The sequence below is a fragment of the Tachypleus tridentatus genome, chromosome 9 (genome assembly GCF_004210375.1).
Source record: "Tachypleus tridentatus isolate NWPU-2018 chromosome 9, ASM421037v1, whole genome shotgun sequence".
Lineage (NCBI taxonomy): Eukaryota > Metazoa > Arthropoda > Merostomata > Xiphosura > Limulidae > Tachypleus > Tachypleus tridentatus.
In genome coordinates this window covers 119,449,411-119,461,615 of record NC_134833.1, presented here as the reverse complement: position 1 = coordinate 119,461,615, position 12,205 = coordinate 119,449,411, and the positions used below count along the sequence as shown (strand labels likewise).

The window sequence follows — 12,205 nt, the reverse complement described above, 5'->3', positions numbered from 1 at the left end:
AAAATTTAATACCAAAACACTTTTGCTAATTATTGAGTATGTGGTCATCTCGCGAGCAAACTTTTTTTAAGAGATCGATTTCGCAAAACATTAAACGTGCGTTAATTCGTTAGTACAATACAACGGAAGACATTTTCATTGTTCTGTATTATATACTTTTAAATTTTTTTTATAGTGTGGATGTATTAATTGCCGCAATACTAATAGTATCTGTTTCTAGCTTACCTAATTGCAGTCCATTCATTGAAATCAGTAAAAATTACGGAAAGGAAAGCAGTTGTAGTAATTTTTCCTAACGTAACATTGCATCTAACAAGCGTGTCGTTTTCTTGCTTTCAAAGCATAATTCTCAATAATTCTTCATTTTGTTTCTTCTACAAGGAAAACGCAAGGAGCATATAACATATAACAAATAGTGTTTTACCAATGGAAACTTCTATTCGACACTTGCTGGTTACAGTTATTTCTATTGTGTCCCAAGAATTTAATCTTCCAGTAGAACGTGTTGTTTTGGTTTGTTTTTTTTTTTTCCGTTATCTGTGAGTGGTTTGGACATAAGGGATTGTCAAACTTGTGTGGTACTTTTTCCATCTCCGAAAAAGAGCTGCTTTAGAAGAAATGTTAGCCAAACTAGGTCAACCATATAAGAGATATAAAATTTGTCTGGCATTGTTTCTGTGCTTGGTAAGATGGCGCTATTTGTTAATCCAGTCAAACCATGTTATGTATGCAAAATAAGGTTTCCGCCTTATTGTTGGTTTTGTACTGCTACTCTATCTCATACACGTACACGAAAAAATGTAAAACTTGCTATATTGTTAACTGACCATTTTTTTTTTTTCTTGTTCAAAAGACATATCAGCTAGTTAACAGTTGAAAGTTATTGAAATAATGTCTGTGAACTGGCAATGAAGATAACATTTCGATTTACTTGATTGCTCTTTTAATAGACAATATCTATCAACCCTTTTTACTTTTTATCGGGGAATTTAATTCTGGGACCAGTGAAATCTGTTCAATATAAGCATCTAGTTAACTTACGTGTACAATTATATCAGACCACCTTCGATCCGTATGGTATACAATGCTTGTATGTTGTTTCTGTGAAATTGCATAACACTTAATCTTTAACTAACTGTAATAGGCTGATGTTTGTTTTTGAATTATGCGCAAAGCTATTCGAGGGCTATCTGCGCTAGCCGTCCCTAATTTAGCTGTGTAAGGCTGTGTAGAGGGAAGGCAGCTAGTCGTCACCACCCACCGTCAACTCTTGGACTACTCTTTTACCAACGAATAGTGGAATTGGCCGTTACATTATAATGCCCCCACGGCTGAAAGGGCGAGCATGTCTGGTCCGACGGGAATCCGAGCCCGCGACCCTTAGATTACGAGTCGAATGCCTTACCCCACCTGGCCATGCCGGGCCATAGGCTGATACATCTTAGTGTTTTTATCAAGACTTTTCGTGTTATATGCACAGACGATGAACACTGGTATCGATCGATATGCCGCTTCGTAACCGGCGTTCTGTCGAGATAAAATGTTATTCATTTGTGAAACTTGTATAGGCCCATTAAATAAAACTTTGTTTAAATATATTATAATCCGTATGATGATGTAACGTTACACAAACAACCAATCTAACTTTTAGTCCTGTTTTTTGCCGGGTATTCTAATCCTTGGACGAGTAATATTAGATTAAGGTAAATATATAATAAACGTATCACAGATGTTCACTTTACTATGTGAAAAGCTTTTAATCATCTTAAAAATGAGTCTTATAATTCAGTAATTGAAAGGTATCATAGAAAGTGTTCTGCTAGAAAAAGAAATGGTAAATGTTTTGTACTATTTCTAAAATTTATTTTAGTACCAAGAAGAAAATTCAACATTTAGAGATTGTACATAAAAATATTTTTATTAGTGTGGAAAGTGCATCTATCTATCAACAAGATATGAGGGTGATTATTGTCCAGTAAAAATTAAACATTCTCTCAAAATATGAAGTTTACACAACTTCCACGAGGTGCCGCGACACTGTAATCGAACAAAACATTAATCAGTTGTGATAGACTTATTAACTTTATATTTTTGTCTTAATTTAAAAATAGCATGAAGAATTGTGTGAGAATTGCTAGAATGAAAGATATTATTTGGGTTGTGGTTTTATAAACCGAATTTTGTACATATAGGTGGTTTGTTTCTGTTTCATGCGAGCATAGGCTTGAACATTTAACTCCAGATCCATAAAACATGGAAATTTTATACTGCATGTTGAACAACACTGTTCTTGCATTACGAATACCCCGGGAAGTAGGCTTCCAGTGTATATTGCATTTCATGTTTTTCTGTGGTAGATGAGTGGATTGTTTGTTTTTTTTTTTGTCTTTTTTCTATAGTAGTGGCGGATACTTTTATCTTTTACAAATATGTTTGTAGTATTAAGAAAGCTTTGGTTTTATTCGTACGTGCTTTGTCTGTGTGTGTTTATACATATATAAATGTTGTTTAAGTCTACATACAGTAGTATGTCTCTCGACATCACAGAGGTTGTAACAGTTAGTTTCGAAACATGAAATCTTCGTAGCAATTAGTTATTTGAACCTACTAACCCTGTGTATGTGTCACAGTAGGATAGCGGTCGTATTTATCAAGCAGGTGTAATTTTACAAAGTAGCAGTTTTCCGTTCAACGTCATATAGCACGTGCTTTAAAGGTAGGAAACGGTGCTTATAGTTCATTTTTGTTAAAAGATAAGGACAAATTTCTCTTTATAGTTATCATCATTTGTAGTATAATAAAAAACTAATTTCAATCAAATTTTGGTGACTTTTGTTTCGCCCATTTTTGAACTCGTATTATGAGACAAGCAAAACCAGTCAATAATTTACGAACGGTAAACTTTTACTTTTTCGCCTACAGTAGCGCATTACCTTTGGATTTATGAACCTGTACGACCAGGGGTGAAAACCTAACGGTCTAACCATGGCGAAGGACTAACAAAGTTTGGAGAAAGCACAATCGTAAAAAATATGCCTTGGTCAGAATTAAAGACAAAAAACGGAAAACAAACTGCGAATCCTCATATACCCATTAAAAAATAAAACGTAATATATTGTTTATAATTTTCCTGGGCTGTGTTAAAATATGCTTTTATCAAGATCATAGTTACATTACAATAATCAAGTGTCACTGAGGGGAAGAAAACAACATTCTTCCCTTTATTATTTTAATAAATCAAATAAATTCAACACACGTAATTCAGTTTTAAGTAACAGCTTGGAGAAAGTAAAAATAAATTTTTATTTGCCCTTTGTTACTATAGGACAATTAAAGTTGTTTAAAACAGGGTCAGTTCTGTTTTTCATTCCTCGGGTTTATTTGTTTTGAATTTCGCGCAAAGCTACTCGAGGGCTATCTGCGCTTGTTCCTCGGATCAACGATCACGTTCTTCCAATAAATAAATCGTTTTTATTTCACAGGTAAAAAAAATAAAATAAAAAAATACGGATTTTAAAATTTGATAAACCAAGAAAATAATAAACAAAAATTAAGTTCAAAATAATAGTATGATTTATTGGGTCTATATGAAATTAAAATGCAAAAACTTATTGAAGTTTATTTATTGGGGTCAAAATAACTTTTCCATTTTGTTCCCACAACTAAGGTAAAATCAAACTTGAGAAGCGCAGATAGCCTTTGAGTAGCTTTGCACGAAATTCAAAACAAACAAAATTAAGAAAGAATAGGATTAATATCTCTATCACTTCATAATTACGAAGTAATATTTTTCAAAAAAGAAAAGGCAATAAATTTATTACTCCTTGGGGTCGTTGCAACAGTATCTGTATATATGAATAATACCTTTCAGTACGAATTATTAAGGTTATCTGTGGTTTTCCCTCTTTTTTTTTTTCATAATGTATTAAAATATTTTATAGTAAGAAAAACAGTTTTCCGAGACAGGTAAGAATAGATGTTAGTAATGTACTGCGTATATAGCGGACTTCGTCTGAAAGCTAGATGAATACAAAGTACAAAGTGTCAATTATTTTTAATAAAATAAGTTAAAATAATTGTCTTTTTATAATTAGCACTTTTTTTCAAAAGTATTAAAATTAATTACGTGAGTATTACTAAGAAAACTAATTGTGGGGAAATACTTCAGTGAATTTCAAAACGTATTTCAATTAATGTCTTTTAATTTTACGTTACGGATTTTAAATGCGTATGAAAGGGTCTATTTTAGGAGTTCAATCATCTCCCAAACCCATCACAAGCTTAATTGCTTGAGCGTACGAGTCCAACATCCTGATATCAGGCTTTCGTCTGTGTAAGGTGAATTAGATGCATGTTGTATGTTCATGAGTGGATACAATATAACGAGGTTTTCACGAAATCGTCCGTGGCCACGCTCCATGTCTTTCTAGTGACGTCGGAAAAGACGTCATTCTTTTATTAAAATCGATAATGTTTCATTTGTTTCTAAATAGGCGGATGAGTTTTAAACGTGTACTTTGAGGGGTGGGGCTGAAGTTATTAAACCAGTTATTGAGCACGGCCTTCTATCTCAACATTTCCAAGTTTGAGTAAATAATATTAGAATAAAAAAGAATGTAATGAGGCTATGCGTTGCTATGTGTGTATTACCCATGGGTCGTGGTTCATGTTGAGTTAATTTCGGTAGACGTTTGGGTATTTCAATATAATATTATCAATACTGCGAGGGCCCGGCATGGTCAGGTGGTTAAGGCGCTCGACTTGTAATCTAAGGGTTGCTAGTTTGAATTTCCGTTGTACCAAAACATGCTCACTCTTTGAGCCGCAGGGGCGTTATTATGAGAATCCTACTATTGATTGATAAAATAGTAGCCCAAGAGTTGGCGGTGGCTGGTTATGACGAGCTGCCTTCCCTGTAGTCTTACACTGGTAAACTGGGGACGGCTAGCGCAGATAGCCATCGTGTGGCTTTGCGCGAAAATTCAAAACAATTGATGCAGCTTTCTAAAATTTTGATTTTACCCCATGGTTACTCTGGTATTTATTGCTGTTCTCTTGTTTTATTGTTATTAAGCATATTTAGCGCGCATTTGTTTTTATATAGGAATGATTCCATTAACATTGTTACATTGTATTATGAATGAAATGTTTTTCTCTTTGCATTTGTGTTAATTATACTTTGCAGTTTATTGTTTATAAAGGAATGTTTTATCTGGAAACTGTAAGCGTATTATAGTGGTAAAACTTTAGGCTCCCTTATGTGTTTTTGTTTCGTTTCCACAGCAATAGAACTATAAAACCTCTTAGATGTAGAAATACTATATCGGAAAACAGAATTTCTAATACTGCACAATCACTGTACTATTACATAGTATGTTCACTCGATGACTAAGATTAATACAATGAAAAATGAAAACAAGTATATACTAAAACGTCCACCTTTCTACTAAATCCATCACCGGTGCAAACTTTCGAATTCTAACAAAGTTCTTAATCAGACGAAACTTGGTTACAGATACCAAGTATTTATTTACTTTTTAAACCGGAAATGATAAGCAGGGACATATAATAATAATAATGTTTTTATTCATTCACTTCTATTAATATTCCATTTATTAAGGCATTTTAAGCCTTAACTGTAATTCATAATTAGCCTAGGCAATAATGTCAAAACAGTTTTTTATTTGGTGTTTCAACCCACTGGTTTGTTTTTGTTTTTGAATTTCGCACAAAGCTACTCGAATGGCTATCTGCGCTAGCCGTCCCTAATTTAGCAGTGTAAGACTAGAGGGAAGGCACTTGGTCATCACCACCCACCGCCAACTCTTGGGCTACTCTTTTACCAACGAATAGTGGGATTGACCGTCACATTATAACGCCCCCACGGCTGAAATGGGCGAGCATGTTTGGCGCGACGGGGATGCGAACCTTAGATTACGAGTCGCACGCCTTAACACACTTGGCCATGCCAGGCCCAACCCACTCGTTTAATGCGAGTTTTGTTATTTGAATGTTATGTGGTAGAACTCGAGATTTCTGAGCTGGCGAGCCTGAATTCCAGTTTTGTGACCACAAAATATTCCCCAGATTTTATGCTGTAGGTGAGATGCACGAGTAGTATGCAGTTTCTTAGTGTGGGTAGTAAGGCGTTTCTGAGCGCAGATAGCCCTTGAGTAGCTTACTACGAAATTCAAAAATAAAACCAAACAAATGTTTCTGATTGGCTGACTTCCCTTTGATCAGTTATTCAAAATTAGAAACAGTTGAAGATAACTGTAGTAGCTTTGGTTTTTTCGTTGCTATTATTTTCAAGTACAAATTTTTATCACATAGCTCCATGGCTTGACCGATTTGAGATCTAATTACAGCTGCGGCTATTGAGGATTTCCTCTTGTTTGTTTTTTTTTTTTATACAAGTTTTACTTTAGAATCAAATATAAGTAGAAATACACCTATTTATAAGTAACAACCTTTTATTTCCATTTAACACCATCAGAACTTACAAGACGTAAAAGGATCATTGGTTGTGTGATATTTCTAGAGGATTAGTTCTTTTTAGCTGTACTTTAATGGACTAGTTTAAGTAACTGTCTTTTATTTTGCTTATAAATGAGGAATATATTTATTTGAATCTTAGAAACTCGACGACAAAGCATTGCATTCGAACTAGCGTAAATTTACTTTACAAATAATGGTAATTCACTGGCAAATACTTGGACACCTTATTACGTCAAAAATAATTGATTTTTCCTCAATGTAAAGACCAAGAGGTTTTCTGTCAGTAAAAATCTACATAAACAAATAATAAAAGTTATAGATAACCTTTCCCGCCAAAATTAGGTTCGAAGTCGACATTTTTTTTTATTGTAATCGATTCAGTCAGAATACCAATGACTATATACAATTCAGTTCTGTGTTCCTAGACTCCAATAGGTAAGACGATTAGAGGGACTAAAGCCAATCTTCTGGACATTGTAACTTGTTACACTTGGGAAGAGTTGAAGACAGGCGGTCATGATCGAAGATTACAGGTGTGAAATTCCACCTGTTGATGTTGTTTTTTTAAGTAGTGATAAGCTCTTCAAATCGAAGGTAACCGAAATTTCTGAATATCCAACGGTCAGTTTTAAGTAGAAAGGTTTCATACATAAGGTGACTTCAATGTTTCATGTTCTTTCTTGTTGCCTCCCAAAACGAAGGTTAAAGTTAGATTTCTGTCGTTACTTGTTTATTTTCAGTAACCGCAACAACACATTTGATTATAATATTGTTGTCCACAGAAATAAATATAAATAAACTTTGTTTAAACCTCATATTTTAAACACATGGAATATAATTTGAAGTTATTGATATTGCATTATAAGGGCACTTTTTTCTTATTTTTGCGCAGTTTTATTTATGTAATAATAATAATAAAAAACGTGGAATCTCTGGGAAATCAGTGGAAAGAAGTCCTCACAATACCATATCTTAAACACAGTTATTGAAATCCATAAAATTTGAAAACCATTATTTTCATCCATATTTTTGTGTATAAATGTACGAAATAATGTGGTGCCATCTCAGGAAAACCGAAGTTACTAGTATTTTTCTATTGGTATATGTATGTGAGTGTGTATTTCCTCGTGTTATTCATGTGTGTTACAGTTGCCACAGGTGGAGTGGTTTCCTTCTATCAAACTGCTAGTTGTTTCATCCTCATTGTACGCGCGTACATGTAGCCTTTGTGAAAAACGGAAACTCGTTGTTGCATCGCTGGCTACAAGGTTTACTCTGACAAGTCCATACCTGTGCTATGTGCCTGTTACTTCAACAGATAACTCGACTTATAACATATAGTGTCACAGTCCGTCAGTGAAGCAAACGTATGTTATGAAGTTTATTTAGAAACGGCACATTTTCTAAAAATGTTGAAAGAGTTAATTCTGTTTACAACAGTTGTTCTTTACAGTACCTGATAACACTCAACCTTTATCCTGGAGTCTACCGTATTTCAAGTATCCCTGTCCATAAGGGTTTGACTCTGCAGTGAAAGCTACCGTATTTCAAGTACTTCCATACCATATTGATTTGGCTTAACATTGAATAATGCTAGAGTATTCCTTTCTTACATTTATCGTACAGTGATTTGAAGGCAAGCATATTTCAAAATTTGCATTCCATGTTATTTTACAGTGAAAGCGGTCGTACTTTCTAGTTCGTTTTTCTTCTGCAGTTTTAGGAGTGACACTGACTGTATTACAAGTGTTCGTATTTTCTCATTTGTTATATATAATCCCAAATGTACAGTTCTCTAGGTTTATATCTACGTGTCTTCATCACCATCTGTTGATAATATGGCTATGTATTATGCACTCTATTAGGACTAAAGAGTTTCCATTCTCGAGACTTATTTAAACTGTTTTTTTAATTCTGCCATCCGTCTACTTATGAAAAGTGAATTCGTCAACTAAAGAACCGTGATGAAAGTTACCTCTGGAGTACTATCTCGGGAGAAGTTCGAACACAAGGACTTTTTTTCTTAAAGTTTTATAACCCGGCAAGTTCAGTAATGGTTTGCTATTATATGCTTGGGAAAGTTCATTAATTTAGTCTGAGTTACGCCGCAGTGTCACTATATAACGCCAATTACCTTAGACCACTTGTTCAAAAGCGAGTAAAATAATAACTATTAAAACAGTGTTAGATGGATCAAGCTTCAGTTATTTCACAGATTTCTGAGACTTAGCGGTATCTCGATTTTTTATTTTTACTTTCTTGTGCTTCTATATACTTTGAAACGTGTGTAGGATGTATGATGTTACTGGAACTTTGAAATAAGTACAGCTTGACTTACTAACATTTGAGAAGTCGAAGATCAAATAAAAAAGTTATTTTCATCAACTACTGGTGAGAGGATAATTTATCGTTATATGACAGCCTAAAGTGTTTCTGAAAAAGAAAATAAACTGGTGACGAGAATAGAATTTCTATACTAATCAACAAAAGTCATTTCCCGCCACTTTAGGCTTAGAGGAATATGTTGTGAATGTATTATTATTTGTGGCACGGTTTAAAATAAAACTTGAATTGCTCAAAATATTTCAGTAACTGTTTTAAAGGAAATAGCATCCAAAATATTTCATCTTGTTTCAGATACTTTAAAACAACGTGCGACGGTAAAAGTGCGTTTGTGTGACTTTTAAAATCTATTGCGTAGTTGAACGTACTGTCGTTAGAAACGTTAGCAAAAAAAGTTCAGGACGTAAATAATACTTATTGTGTATTCACAGTGGACCATAACAAAATCAGTTTTTTTGTGGACTGTTATATCAAAACCGACAAAGTAACAGTACGAAACATTTGGCCGTTTATTCTAGTGTGCCTGTATTAAATATTTGCACATCTTTCCATAACAATGTAAGTTGACTAACAGTGTTTGAAATTTAATAAACATAACAACATGAAATCTGCAAACTTGCTGGAATAGTTTAAGCTTCTGAAGCTAACAGCGCAAGGCTGATATCACCGTAGTGTGTGCTCATAATGGACAGGTACTTATAGTTGCAAGTTTTTTTGAAACCAGTTATATTTTAGTAGTTTTGTATTATTTTGTTTTTCTAACTTCGCACGAAGCTATTCGGGGTCTATCTGACGTCACTTCGATATATTATTTTTCTTTCGCGAAATTCTTAATTGAGTCGTGTTTTGGTAAACTGCGAGGCTGTGTGATAAAACATACGTGTATTTATAACAACAATGTTTTGAGTGCAAAATTGCAATGCATGCGCCTTGGAAACCATGGACGTATTTCGATTGCTGGCAAGATCCGTTGAGTTTGCTTTCGTCGTTCTGTGCTCAAGGTAAATGACTTTTTTAATTATTCAGAAGAATATGATAGTCACTCAAACTACAACAAGTTTCGATAATAAACATTGTAACGTAGACCATATAAAGCGGATTTGTTTTCTCTTTTGGTTATATTATATCGATGAAAATAACAAATTTTGGTATGAATCGATAGCGTTAGTTATGTTATCCTGTCTCTTTTTAAGACTAGTTTTGAGGAAACCTGATACGAAGGCATGATACTAAAGCGAAATTAAACAACAAATATATATTTATTAAGAAAACGAAGAACTTTTGGTAGTTTTGGTGCATATATTGCACCTAAATAACTTAATCACTGGAATAAGTCTGTGGTAGTATACTGTATTATTTACAAAATGTTTGTAGACAGTGAATTACACAGATTTTTGTAGTAATATGGTCGGTTTATTTATTCCTTCTAGTGTTAATACAACTACTTTTTTTGGGTTTCCTAAACTGGTTTCGCAGGAACATTTAACACACTGAAAATTTCGCGTGAAGTATTGAAAATCAAATATGGAAAATTATATTCAAATTTTAAAATAGTTTTTTTTTTAATATGTTGTTTGCAGTGAAAGTAAGGTAATTCGTATCTACAGGTTCATTAAGGGGGTTGGGGTAGTTAGGATAATGAATGTTTTGAGGGGTTTTGTTCCCAGAGGAGTTATTTGGAAGAGAAACAAGCGCACACTAAAGCTCGAGGGTGAAAGAAATTGTTAATTTCTGTGAGATATTTCTAGTTTCGACGGATTAACACACTTAGCTGCTTTAGCTGCCCACACGAAGTCATCCCTCATGCCTTTTATGAACCTTGCTGTACTGTAGTGTTTCAGTAGTGATGCTGGTCATATGAAGTGTGTGTGTGTGTGTGTGAGATACCATTGATTTAAATTTCGAACAGATCCCATTAGTTGTGGTGGGAGACAACAAAAGTAAGGGAAATATTTGAAAAACAGTAAAGTCAGACGTAATTTTAATTCTGTATTTCCATGAACTATCTATCGAGTATTTATTTGTTCGTAAAAATTGCCAGTGGGAGATACTTTTTCGTTGTTAAACCTCTAAAGCTAACGAAACACTACAAACCAACAGGCCATTCGCAGTCAAACATAATATTATATTTTTCACAAATATTAGATATAATATTTCGACCTACCTCTTTTATGGTCAGAAAGTAATACATATTTAACCTTGTGATTGGTGACAATGTATTTTTAATCAAATATAGTTGCATAACATAAACTGTTTGCTATCTTCAATATTATCAAAATTTGTTTTGATAGGAAAACTCGTCGCAAAGATAAAGATGCAGTGGCGCCCTCTCAAGAAGAGTCGAAGCTATATCTGGAGCCCGCAGTACTTGAATGTACAGTCGAAGAAAACATGTTACGAGAAGTAGTCGAACTTCCGTCAGGGTTAGATTACACTGAATGGTTGGCGTCTCACAGTAAGTTTTTCAGTAGAGAATTGAGTTGAAAAGAAAGAGTATCACAGAATGGATTTCGAGCTTTTCCTTTGATATTTAGTTTTGACATATTTCCTTACGTAATTTCGTTTGCTTAAAATGCCCAAAATGTTACGAACTCAGACCTATATTATTTATAAATAATGCTTAATGCAGTAGGTGTAAATTAAACTAGTAGGTTGTTCATTATAATCTAGGGGAAGTAACGTGATAAAAGAAAGATATTGTAATCTAATAATTAGATCTCAAGGTCTTTAACATTTGGTCAAAGTAATAAACAGTGGTTAAATTGGGATTTTGAAAGAGGAACCTCCTATCTAGAAAACAGTTACACTATTAGCTTGAACCTTCAAGAGGTGAAACTCTATTCACGGTTATTCCACATCTCAGTTTAACCAGCGTAGCCAAGGTAGGGTGCTTTACTTGTAATCTGAGGGTTGCAGGTGTGATTCCCCATCACACCAACATGCAGCCATGGAGGCATTATAATGTGATGGTCAATATCACTATTCGTTGATAAAAGAGTGGTCCAACAGTTGGTGGTAGGTGGTGATGATTATCTCTCTTTTCTCTAGTCTTACACTGCTAACTTGCAGATAGCCCTTATGTAGCTTTGCATGAAATCCAAAAACCAAAAGTTTAACTTCTGGTAATAAATTATTTGAAATACATTATTACAGTGAAAAAACAAATTGCAAAATCTTTATATACCAGGTATGGTATGTTTGCTCTAAATGTTGCATCCCCTGATAAAAGATTTTCTTCAAGTAAACTGTTACTAGTTACCAGTTTCAATTTATATTCATATATCCCATCCCACCCCCAGATGTAACGAGGAAACAAAAAGATCTTTTGATATTTTATGATAATGTTTTGAATGACAAAAAAATA

At 33.9% G+C, this 12,205-nt stretch overlaps 1 protein-coding gene across 7 annotated transcripts in view; it reads left to right on the top strand.

The window, feature by feature from the left end:
* LOC143226193 (MOB kinase activator 2-like) overlaps positions 1-12,205 on the top strand; it is a 140,473-nt gene that overhangs the window by 108,563 nt on the left and 19,705 nt on the right. For 4 of the 7 annotated variants that reach the window (XM_076456841.1, XM_076456840.1, XM_076456842.1 and 1 more), the window contains one exon: positions 11,133-11,296. In XM_076456841.1, coding sequence (XP_076312956.1) covers positions 11,133-11,296 — 164 coding nt within the window. Of the gene's footprint in view, positions 1-9,143; positions 9,843-11,132; positions 11,297-12,205 lie in introns of those variants that run through there. The other 3 variants (XM_076456838.1, XM_076456837.1, XM_076456836.1) reach the window with 1 other exon arrangement.